At 38.5% G+C, this 13,301-nt stretch overlaps 1 protein-coding gene across 1 annotated transcript in view; it reads right to left on the bottom strand.

The window, feature by feature from the left end:
- ABCA12 (ATP binding cassette subfamily A member 12) overlaps positions 1–13,301 on the bottom strand; it is a 177,866-nt gene that overhangs the window by 106,189 nt on the left and 58,376 nt on the right. The window contains exons 3-6 of the mRNA XM_065880034.1: positions 13,037–13,190; positions 3,703–3,794; positions 1,612–1,709; positions 470–478 (exon numbers count right to left, since the gene is read on the bottom strand). Coding sequence (XP_065736106.1) covers positions 470–478; positions 1,612–1,709; positions 3,703–3,794; positions 13,037–13,190 — 353 coding nt within the window. The remainder of the gene's footprint in view (positions 1–469; positions 479–1,611; positions 1,710–3,702; positions 3,795–13,036; positions 13,191–13,301) is intronic.

The following is a 13,301-nucleotide window of genomic DNA, read 5'->3' on the forward strand; positions in this document are numbered from 1 at the left end:
AGTAAACAGAAAGAAAAAGGAATCAGAGCGATTGCTGACAGAGGCATCAATATGTGATCCTGATTTTTACATCCCTTTTCTGCTCCAACTACTCTGAAAATATGTATCTATACATAGAAAATTCATTTTTGACTTATCTCCATCGGATACATGGCTCTGTGCTGCCTCACAAAATTCTGAAATTTTATTCCATATGAGAAAGAGAACCTGGGAGTTTCAATACAATAAAGTGGTATTTTTGAGAATAGCACTGCTATTCTAGCTATTAAAGAATTTAACTTATACAATGCAAGGCTGTTTGCTTCTAGGAACCAACATAGAAGAAATAGAATGGAATAAAATAACTTTCCCTAGTTTGCACCCTAGCATGATTTGTGGAGGCTTTATACTGGAATTACGTGGGCACATGGTGGGGCTTCCTCAGCTACACAGGGTGCTTTAGGTACCTCAACTATTATATAAACTAGACTTTCAAAATCTAGACTGGACTGACCCTGGAAGTCTTATATTTCAACCAGCACTGGCTGAACTGCCTTGATAGGTATGGTGCCTTTTCCTGACATACATTTTTGTGTTGTTCTTTGGCTTACTGACATAAATAAGTTTATCAAGATGCCTCAGTTATACAGAATGTTAATTTAAGGGGAACTAATAGACACATATTAAGCAGCAGCGGTTATGGTCACAGGAATATATGAATAAAGACCAGAGTTATGTCCCTATGTTTCAGATGGAAGAAACGTCTACTACATAAGACATGGATATATTATTAAAAATTCTTATGTGTGTGTGTGATAGATAGTTAGAGAAAGAGAGAGAGAGTAGTAGTCTCTCCATGGCAAAATATTAAAAATGATCTCTTAATTTCTGAAGAGCACGTAAAGCAGGATTTAAATGTCCATCGGCCAGCCAAATAACTTAAATGTATGAATCTGGTTGGATAAAAGACAATAAGGAAAAGTGGGGATTGCAGCTGACAGAAGAGTACCTCTTCTGCCTAAAGGCATTCAAATTCAATCTCTCAAAAGCCTTGTATATGTGCACACATACACATATAGCTCATAGGTTGCCAGTTTACACCTCCGAAAGAAATGATGTTTATCATCTTGCAATCTGGAATCTTAAAGTGGAAGACTGGTAAACAGACGGAAATCCATAGGTAAGGGCTTTAAACCACGCTAAGGAAAGGGATTTTATTACTTTGGGGAGATACTTTTTATAGCTCTAAGTTTTCCAAAAGCATTATTAGTATAGATGAGGCAGCAAGTCTGATGGGTGTTAAAGTTTCATCTGCTTTCATACAGCATTTTTTCTTTCCTGCTTCAGGAAATTAAAAGATCACATGTAATGCCACCCTATTTTTTACTAAATGAAAATCTTAAGTTCAATTAAGGGACTTAACAGGGAAGTAAATAAATATCCAAGACCTTAAGGAATTTAGAATGCCTCAAAATTAAGCTTTTTATGAAAGAGCTCTCAAGAAAAGAATCTCCCGGAGATATTACTCCAAATGGGAATACGCTTCCTATTTGGAAGATTCCTCTATTAATCTAAGAGGCATTTGTTTACCTACTTTTTATTATGAGTCCATACAAAACTGAGTGAAATTACCTTTTCCAAACTAAGGATCCAGGCAAGCACGTGACTACCATTGAAAGTATCTGTTCCATTACTTTCCAAATCAGAACGTGGACTAGGAAATACTGTGGCTGTTGTAAAAGAAAGAAGAGATTAGCATACCACACACACACACACACACACACACACACACGCAGGTTCACATAAGAATCCATAAATATCACTTATGCTCTCATATACTCCACAGCAAGAATATGCTCAAATATGCATCTTCCATGAAAGTTTCATATTGGCGAAACGGCAAAGTCCATCAGTTTTTACTTTCACATAAAACTGTGATGGTTTTGGTCTGCTTTGGGGTTTTTTCCAATCATTTTTGGATGTCATTTGCTTTCATTCCAGTTTATATCGTTAAACTTTATCACCAATATTATTGCCTAATAAACTGAATCATTTCTGTTCAGGCCTAGAGGAGTTGAGGTGCCTCTACTAGCTCCACAGATCCATCATACCCAGCATCTGTTCAAAGGATCTACCAACGCACATCTGGTGATAGTGTTTTTTTTTTTTTAATTAGTCAATTGGGAGGCTAAAATCTGCTTAGGATCATAAATTCTCTCCTCCCCAAAGTGGTTTTCGAATGGTGTTTCAGATCAAATAAATGGGAGGAAGCAATTAGTCCAGACTACTGTATATGCTAATTAAGTAATTCCCAAAGTGGCCTCATCCAGTACTATTTATAACGTGGCAGAATGTTCCTGGTTAGGAGCATTAGCTGGAAGAGTATGTTCAGATCTATAGCATGGATGTTCATTAAGCCAGTGTGTTCACTTTTATAAATTGTGTACAGAAACACTTTATTATCCTCACAACAAAGGATCTTAATATTCAAAGATACAGTGACCTAACATCAGTGGGGCCTAGGCTTTGTTAAAATGCTCACTGGGCTGAAGAATTCACCAACTGATTCCTCTAGACCAAAGCAATACATCTGTGAGATGACTGGCCAGGCTAAGAAACGTAATCTGTGGCTACTGAGCAAAGCAAAGCTTACTGGACCACAACAGTATGATCTTATTTCTACTGTGCTGTAACCTACTCAGCCAAACACCCAGAGATCATTCACAACAGCACGTTAACTCCTCAAAACCACTCACCGCTATAGTCCTACTACAATAACAAAGGACTTCTTTTCATTTGGTCCATCAACTTGTATTGGAATGTTGATATCATAGAATCTTAAATATCACATGGCATTTTTAAAGGTACTCCTTTTTTTCCCCAGATCACCAATCATATTCTGACATACAGGAATCTTTGTTTTGTTCACTAATGTATCTTCAGTACCTAAGACAGGGCCTACATGACAGCAGGCACCCAATAAGTATTTGCCAATGAATATAAAACAGTCCTGCTGTTTTGAGAGTTTACTCTCAATTTGTGGCTTCCAACGAGTGTCTCTCAAGACCATCTGCAGCAAAAGCACCTGGACATAAGGTTCAGGGAGCTCAGCCTGTGGGTATTCTGCACATTACTGTCTCAGGACCACTGGCCTAGCTGTGAATGAAAGAAGTACACAAGCACGATGAATGACTGTGATGCTGAGTGGTAGAGTGGGAGGAAGAAAACTACAGCTAGAAGAGTCCCATCTTGGCAGCTGCTCTAGTACCAGGTCAGCTGGATGATGGGACAGGGAGGGTGCTTAACCTTGTTGGGCCTCATACTCATCTGTAAAATATAAAGTTTGGACAAATCTCGGAGATTCTATCCAACATTTTTTATCGATGGGCATTCTAACCATCCCAGTGTTATCGAATTGCAGGCAACTGAAGAGTCCCTAGTCAATTCTGGGAAAGCGTGTAATTCTCAACATTATAATAGTACCATTTAGGGTTTTGCTCCTAGAGAGTATTTCAGTAAGAACTTAATTTCCAATTATTCTCAAGACCTTTGCATAACTGCACCACCACACTCGGGCAACCATAAGGAATATTTAGATCTCTTAGGGATATTCTAGGCATTCCATCTTTGTTTGAAAAGTTAAAAGTATAACTTTTAAAGATTAGACCTTTACTGGTTGTTCCAAAAGGCCTGTTCTAACCTGGGCAGAAGAGGATAGCTTACCCAGTGATGTGTGCCTTTTTTCTGGAACTTCAGTGCTCTGGAGTGATAAATTGCTGTCCCTCTTCAGGTTGGATGACTTTCTCAGAATTTCACTAGAGAAGAAAAAGCAAGAACTCTATAACTTCACTCACATTAATTTCAGTTAGTTACAGCAATGTATTATGTGGTAGATTCCAGGGCTGTCCTAGGACTTTCAAATTTTTAATCTACTTTCTAGGATTTTAATGACAAAACTCACCTAACCATATACCAATGAATATATAAAGGCTCCTACAAGGTAAATTTTTACTCAGAGAAAATGGCCTAGATAAGGTTTAAAATACTTATTTTTTACTTCACTCTTATAGAAAGAAAAAAGGACTTTAGAGCTAAATACTGAAAATATTTATGATATATATCTTTTCTTTTAAAAAGATGGCGGATCCCAAATAGATGGTCGTCAAAGGGTGCTTCAGAGACTGAAATCAAGGTCTGCTTATTTGTCAACCACGAAAGAAAGAGAAGTCTTCTATGTTAAATTATAGATGGCATTTTGAAGACTGTCAAAGATGAATACTTGCAAGACCGATTCAAAGAAGAAGAAGAAGAAGAAGACACATTTATTGAATATCTAGTCTGTGCTAAGCACTGTGGTTGGTGTCATTACAGGTGGCACCAGGTATTAAAGAAATAATGATGTACTCAGGGTTTTAATTGTACTGAGTGTATCAAGGCTGTAATGATAGCATGTGGTGCCAGGAATCTCTGCACAACATGATCACACCAGCTTCTGGAAGAAAATATTATTGGACCTCTCCATTCAGTAACCCTCTTTTTTAAAAATTGCTTCCTGTTTAGTTTATTATTATTAAAATGGAAATAATCATATTTTCTTGAAAACTTGATATTCCTAAAGTAAGTGTCTAAAATAAATATATCTATTTCAAGAGTGAAGTAAGTCCAGACATCTGGAATGAATAATCTGAATTTTCTCTGATTGTTTATAAAAAGCTTACTTACGGTACATAAAAATGGATATAAAAAGATAACAGTGGAAAAGCAAGAAGTTCTGCTTGCCACTGTGGTTTGATTTGACTTCCCTTTTTAGAAACAAGATCTGAGTCCTGGTTCCAGGATACTTTATGATTTATAATTGGGGAAAAAAAATCTGTTTTTTTCCCAGCGTGTCCTTTTAATAAAAATGATAAGAAGGGGTGATATTTGTTTTCATTCCCTAGTGTTCTTCCAATATTCTCTATAAAATGTACTGGTTGCTCTAAAAGTTCTGCATTCTTAATGTATATTTGAATTATTCATGACCATGACTGTATTCCCCTAAATCTTCTTACATTCCTTATGCTGGCTATTTGGATGGGAAAACTGTTCAGATAAAAATAAGAAATGACCTGAACCTTTTTCCTGCTCTCAAACAGAAGTTTTAGAAAGTTTGAGAAAGTCAAGTTCACTTTCTTTTTCTCGACATTTTTTTAGTTCAGCTTGAAATACTGTAAGAAACACTACTGAATATCAACACATTTTGAAATAAAGGGAAAAACTGCCTTCATAAAGTTTTTAAGGAATAGGGACAGCAACAAAAACCAAAGGGAGAGTGACAAACATCAAAAAGAAGAAAGAAGGAGCAAGAGAAAACAGAGACTTGAAAAATAAATGGGAGTGGGGGAGGAACAAAAAAGAGGTGATGGGAAATTAAGAAAGTGTGAGCTTGGAGAAGCAAAAGCTGCATCAACTCTACAGGGGACACCTTGACCATTTTCCCACGTTCAGATAAGAGCCCAAAAATTATTCCTTCAAATATTCTTTCAATGCCAAAGACAAGTTCATCCCCTTCTCAGCAAGCTGCTGGCTCAACAGGTTTGAACTTGCTCAACAGAAAATGGCTCTTCCAGACAAGGAAGTCTGGAGGCCTCTTTTCTAACAGGACCCATCCTTGACCAGGAAGTGCCCACAATTACACGGTTGCCTACAAGTCCCACGTTACAGGAGTGGGGAGGCGGTTCATCTCCTTTTAGGGGGTCCCGGCACGGCCTTTTGTCAGGGAGAGAGCATGGGATCTCACACGTACTTTGCTGGTCATCTTCCTGCAAATTTTCCCCAGTGTTGCTTTGCATTTACAATGTGTAGTGTCATGGCATGTGTCCTCTGCCACTGCTCAACGTAACTATTGTCTGTCAACTCTTAAAATGGAAACCACAAAATAAATGTGCAACATCAAGCATTGTGGGTAAAAAGATGAATTAAGGCTCTAAGTTGAAATACAGCTTACCTCCCCCAAGCAAAGGTAATTAGTTCTTTTTGACTCCCTGTTAAATTACTAAAGGAGGACAGGAAGGTATCCAGTCTTACTGAATTAAGTGTAGTCTCTGAGCTTTCTAATTAGCTTGACCATACTTATAGACAGAGAACTCTATGCTTCTTAGAGTAATGAATGAGAACCAGTATCTTTTCCATCATTTTACACAATTTAAGCATTTTGTACATACTTACTTTATATAAATTTTAAGTGTATTATGTTTGTCTGTGTACCTATTCCTACCACTTTTCCATTTTAGGCCGTGACATCTTTGGAAGTAGGCACCATGACGATGCTCTTTTTATTCAGAACACCTAGCACGGCACTGAACCATAAGATAGGACGGCTGATTAAATAAAAAGAGACAGTGTTGCTGGGATGTAGAAGAAAGAACTTTGGAGCTGTTAGATATCTTTTGAATCCCAGCTCTGCCTCTTCCTAAAAAATTTCAGCCTCATCTGAAAATTAGGAATGATACACCTATCTTGCAAGGCTGTTGTGAGTACTAGGTGAGATGTCCTTAACAAGTGCCTCTCTGGGCCCTGTCATCATAGACACTCACCAATATTAACTGTCAAAGTGCCCACAAAGAAGAGGGTACAAAGACACAGCCTTCACCATTGATATGGAGCTGAAGCCCCACACTTATGTATCTGTACTCCCCACATAATCTTACAATACTAGAACCTTCAAGATCTCTGGACACCAAATGGATGCACCCTTATCATTCATAATCTGGAACCAGTGAGCACTGGCTGGTGAGGTGGGAAGAGGGAAAGTACCCAGAATTCTGTAACCCTTTCTTCGTTTTATTATTTAATTTCTTTCTCAGTTTACTCATAAGAGGAATTTTCCATTTGAAGTAATGATCAATTTTCTCCTCAGACTGTAAAATGCTTGAGAAAAGTCTATTTACAGTGTACTGTGTTGGCAGATGGTAGGATGTTTAGCACATGGCAAGCACTGAATAATAGATAATAAAGAATATCACCTGGAAGAACTGACAGCTAAGGAAGCGTCTTTTTTTTTTTTTTTTAAATAGCCTGCCCTGCCTCCACTGTTGCACACCTGGTTCTGCAAAGGTCCTTGGAAGAGGAAACACCAGAGATGGCGCCACAGACACAAACATATAATCAATCTTACACTTTATCCACCATATTCATCCATAAACTCACTAACATTTATTAAATTCCCACGATATGTAATATAATGGGCAAGTCAAATAAAAAAACAGGGATTATAATACGTTAATGGTAATAGCTAAGTAAGGACATGCCTAGGGAATGATGACAACACATGACTGGGGATGCTAAGTTAGAGTGGTCATTTGTGTTTCTTATAGAGCGAGATCCTAGAATCATAACCTAATTCATGCCTCTTGCTACCTTAAAATCTTTTTCTTCATACTTTCACTAGACTCGTGGTTTTCAACTGGGGGCAATTTTGTGCTCCCTCCCCTGCTCCCAGGGGATATTTGACAATATCTGGAGAAATATTTAGTTGTCACAACTGGACGGGAGTGATGCTACTGGTATCTAGTGGGTAGAGGCCAGGGATGCTACTAAACATTCTACAGTGCACAGCACAACAAAGAATGATCTGATCCCAAGTAGCAATAATGCTGAGATTGAGAAACCCTGCACTAGGCTGTGACAGAGAAGTGGATTTATTCAGTGATGACTCCTCCCTAATCCCACTCTCTAGGACCAACTCAGGAGATTTAAAAATCCTATTCAGGAACTCTGAATAGCTCTAAGAAAGTCTCAGAGAATCTCTCTCATACTAGATATCTCTGGGAGGTATATTAAGGCATTATACAAAATTTGGATGCCCCTGAATCCAGCATGTAGGCTCACCTGAGTCCAGAGAATTCAACCTTCTGGGTGAGGCAAGAAAGCCTGAGTCAAATCTCCAAGTGGCCCATGGTATCACTTTCCTGCCTGTTACTGGACCCAGCCACATGTACAGTACCACGGAGATGGCTAAGGGCCTGCCTCTAACAATGCTGAAGAGGTAGAGTCTGCTTCTATGGTATTTATAGTGCTCTACTTTGAAAAGGAATTTAATAAGGGAAACATCTTGGATTCAAAATGTTAAATTTAAGACACCAGGAGGGAAACTAGGCTCAGAGTAGTTTTACTTCTTCTCAGACATGTCTACCAACAGTTACATTGGGGAAATGTCACATTTATAGATATCATTGCAACGGTAGGATTTATGCACTTTTATTGAATGTCTCTATATTTCCTGTGAGTGGGAAAGACTACCTGTGTGGGCGGCATCCATGTGTGCCATGGTAATTCTGTCTTTAAAAGGAACTGCTTCCAGGAAAGACACATATGGCAAATCCTAAAAAGAAAATTCTGACATTCTTTTTTTGTCTTTAAGGATTAGTTAAACTTTTTATATTTTTTTCCCTTTTTCCCCAGAATTACAATTATATGGGTATGTAGTGACACCTGGAAAGAAGGCATGAAATCTGCTCCAGGCCCATTTCTGATTCCAGCTTCAGATGGCATTCATTACCGACTTTTAAGTACAAATAACAATGTTGTAATGGCACTGAGGCCTCCTCAGTGATTTGATATGGTTGTCCTTCCTGACTCCCCCAAGAAGAAGTCATTTTAAGTTTTTTCATTATTTTCTTCAATTTCATTCTGATGTTCATTCTTTCAGGGTCATCTATGCTTCAGATACAACCCCTGCCTGCCCATGTTCAACATACACCTCTCTTCTAGGTAGCTCACTTACCAATCAACAATCTATATCATTAAGGTGTTAAGATTTAGAAATGCCTTCATCTGTTGCTCTGTCCTAGGATTTTTTATATTCTTTGGAGGGACTTTGGAGATATAATGTATATCTGAGCTAATACATTTCTAAAGGCACCACGATGGGCAGATGAAGAAATGCCTTGGGGGCAGAGGTGTAACAGAAGCACGCAGAATATAGAGGAGGAGATAACATCACAGTAGCTTTCAGATGACCCTGTACATATTATGTTCTACCTAGCCCCGACACAGGCAGATTAACATGGCAACACTACAAGGGAATTTGTCATTTTGCCATCACAGTCAGCAGCAAAGCTACCTGCCTATTCCTCTAAAGTGACTCTACAAGGGCCGCCATTGATTTCTTTCCTTTATTAAGTTCTGAGATTCTTTTTTTATGGCCTATCTCAAATACACCTTCCTCTAGTCTGGTAACCACCACCCTATCTGTCCTTAATAATCTTACTCACACAGGTCTCTGGAGAACTCTTCTGACATCTCCCACCCAAACCTCTCTCCCCTCCAATAATATATCCAACAGTCAGATGCATATTCCTAATTCCTTCAGGTCAGTTTCTAAACACATCCATATTTTTCAGTATTAAACAAAAGTCTTGGCACTTTTAAAATTTCCCTGAATAGAATCTGATTAGCTATGTTTCAAGTTCTGTAGGAGCCATTCAATAGGAGCAGAGGTATGAATTTGGAAAACACAGGTCATGGATGAGTGTCGACATGACAGAGATAGGGAGTAAATCCAAAGAGGCAATACCCCACAGGAGCTGCAGGAATGTTGAACTGCTTCTCCAAATAATGACCTTGTGAGCTCTGCAAGATGATCTTTGCCATTTGCCAGCTGTGTGAGCAATGGCACAGCCAGGGGTTCCCACTGTTCTGATGTATTCTTAGAGGCAGGGCAGGGAGGAAGGACCACAAGGGTATGTCCCATGATGTTGGATCATCCCTTGTGCATTAAGGGCCAAAAAATCATAAATGTAATCATTTCTTCGTTCAGACAGCTAGTCACAGTTGATGCTGAGTATAGTGTTGAATTTTTTTTAAAGCACCTCATCCTGAAGCTAATGCTTAAGAAAAATATGAATTTAATAACAGAAGGTTGGTGCCAATGCAAAAACGCATGAAAAAACTTGGCGACTGGCCAGCAAGTAGTGACTGAGTGTGATCATGTCTTTCAAAATAAACATGCTGGGCCTTTTTTTTTTTTTTTTTTTTTTGCGGCACGCGGGCCTCTGACTGTTGTGGCCTCTCCCATTGCGAAGCACAGGCTCAGGGGCCATGGCTCACGGGCCCAGCCGCTCCGCGGCATATGGGATCCTCCCGGACCGGGGCACGAACCCGTGTCCCCTGCATCGGCAGGCGGACTCTCAACCATTGCCCCACCAGGGAAGCCCCAGGTGGGCCTCTTTTGATGAAGCCAAAGACGGCATTTTTTTTTTTTCCCTGACTGTTTTGTTTCTTAATGAGGCTATGCTGGTGAATCTTTCTTCACCAAAGGGAAGTAATTTAGTGCAATGGCTTACTTAGTATGGAACGGCTTACCTAGTAACCATGCCCCAGTTTCATTGCATGGCTATATAAAGCATAAAAGTTAATAGCATGGTGGGAAATATCATTAATGCAATTTTATTATTGTACATAATTTTCCAAATTAAGTTCCAATTATTTGGTAGTTTAGAGAAAATACTGAATATACAGCAATATAGAGCTTGAGCTCAATAAAATACCTGGAGATTGGAATAAAACTGAAAACAAAGAGATATGATCAGCTATCTGGAGAATAACTGACAGAGGGTAAAATAAACCTGGACTTTAATCCTGGTTCCAAGACAAACTCAATGGCTCATCTCAGGGGACTCCATGAATTTGGTTCTCTATTATATTACATAGAAAAATACTTCTTTGGGCAGAGGTATATTTATGGACTTCTTAGATTTTGTTAACTATTTCCCTCTTTGTTACTTAGTTCTTCACAGAATTAAAAAAAAAAAAAAAGATACAAAGATGAGAGCCCCAGCTGGAGCTGTAATCCAATTTGTAAATAATGGACACTAATTTTCCCCATATCTTCTCTATCACTTGGCTCACGAAATGTCCATCTCAAGTACAACTTTTCCATGAAGATTTACCTGATTATGTCGGCTGAAAGCTCTCTTTCTACTTTAAGTGTGGAGGTGTCTTGCTTCAGCATCCCTCTGGCACTCTTCATTGCATTATCTCCTACTATCGTTGATTTAATATTTACCTTACCCTGCTAGAACACAGGCATAAATCTTGCCTAATTCATCACTCACATAAGGACACAGAGACCATCTATGAAGTGGTCGAATGAACAAAATATTCATTCACTTTACCTCTACACTGATTACACAAGGGGGCATAGGCTCTACTCAGCTTTGGGTCTCCTTGCAGAGATACACACCTCAACTAGTTGCTAGCTGAGGTAATGCTTGTATATGCCTAGAATATATTAGTCTCACAGAAAATATGTCATGTCATTTCCCTGCCTAAAAATTTCCAGTGGCTTCTCATTATACTAAAAACAAAAGACAAATCCTTTCCCTTTGCTTACCTGTTTGATTCTTCAGGCTCTTTCTCTCATGGTTTTTATTGTTTCACCATATCCCCTACCGCCTTCATTATCCCTCACTACGTTCTAGTCATATTAGCCGGCTTTCCGTTCCTCTAAATGATCAGGTTTGTCCCCACTTCAGGATCACTGACTGTTTCTCTGCCTGGAATTTTATCTTCTAGATGTTCACATGCTGGTGCTGGTTTTCCCATGTCCTTGTTGGTCTCTACCCAAATGTCACCTTCTAGCAGAGGCCCTTCTTTTGCTACCCTATTAAATTCCCACCTTTCAGTTTCTACCTCTTAACCTGCTCTATTTTCTTGCTAGTACATTTATTATTATCAGTAATTATGCTATTTATTTATTTTATTGCTTTTTTGCTTACTTTTCCATTAGAATGCAAGTAACAAAATGGGAGAGAATTTGTTTGGTTCACAAAACCAATGTGAATTAGCAACCCAAAAATTAGGTGTCTCCAGTCATTTCCCAGGACAATTCTTGACATGTTGATATTTTATTCTAAGCAGCTTATAGTTAGTAACTCTCTTAAAGTATCTCCCATATTACCTGATGATCAAAACCACGAAGATAATATTAAAGGAGAAATGGTGCTACATGTCAAGGAATTTAAATTAAAATTTTGGAACCAAATATCTCTGATTATAGATAAATATCATCTTTTCTTGAGAGACACTTAAAAAAATCTCTACCAGGATAATCTCATGGTCAATTCAGATTACAATGTTTTTCTCAGTTCTACAGACAGTTGGGCTCTTGGGTGTCTCTTTAGGTTTAAAATCTCAGGATGGAAAACTGAGGTTGTAAGTGGTCTAGATTCCCTATCTTTATTCTTCAGTTTCTTCTCACACCATACACATTAACTTCATTTAAAGATTGCTGTTTAGTTAAGAATACTTTCAACTTTATTACTTTGATTTCTAGACCCTTAATTTCCTTATTTGCATTTCCTGGCTTCTGTTATATCTAGAAGTTCCACATAGAGCTAGATGACTATGTTATTCTTCCAGGAGATAACATCCCTGACATCGCCCTATATCTTATGCTTGTGATCGAGTCTTAGGGCAATGTCACTGACAATTTGAGGTAGGATAGAGAATCTCTGAGGGAAGTTAAGAAGGACTGCCTTGCCAACCCAGGGTTTTTTTTTTTTTTTTTTTTTGATTTTTGTTGGAGTATAGTTGATTTACAATGTTGTGTTAGTTTCAGGTGTACAGCAAAGTGAACCAGTTATACATACACGTATATCCACCCTCTTTTTTTTTGGCTTTTAATATTCTTTTCCCCTATAGACCATCACAGAGTATTGAGTAGGGTCCCCTGTGATATACAGTAGCTCCTTAATAGTTATCTATTTTATGTGTATAGCGGTGTGTATATGTCCGTCCCAATTTCCCAATTTATCCCCACCCCCATCCTCCGGTAACCGTAAGTAGTTTTAAAAGGCAAAATTTGAGTAATTCATCAAAGTAGATTATGCTTAATCCTACATAAAAATGGTAATTCCAGTTTGTACCCACCTCGTTCATTCATATTTAGATCATCACATTCGTAGATATAGAAAATAAAGTTGTATACCTAACCTAGGATGGCTTCCTGGATATCTCATAAGGAAACAAGGTCTGATCTCTCAAAGCAACTGAACACACTTGGAAGTGTCCCTACCTGTCTTTAAATTGTGCATCGTCAATTCCTTTCCTACGAAGCAGATCTTGTGGCCCATAGGGTGTGTCTTTGCATTTAGAGTCTGTGTCACAGAGTAGGGTTTGCAGCAATGGGAAGAAGCCAGTACTAGGAAGGTTTCGAGGTGCAAGGTAACCTAAAAGTTAAAAACAAACAAACAAGCAATAATTAGATCACTGTGATGTTTGCCTGGGAAGGGAAAGGAGTGCAGTAACTGTTTTGGGAAATTATCTTCTGCATTATGACT

The sequence above is a fragment of the Phocoena phocoena genome, chromosome 7 (assembly GCF_963924675.1).
Source record: "Phocoena phocoena chromosome 7, mPhoPho1.1, whole genome shotgun sequence".
Taxonomy (NCBI): Eukaryota; Metazoa; Chordata; class Mammalia; order Artiodactyla; family Phocoenidae; genus Phocoena; species Phocoena phocoena.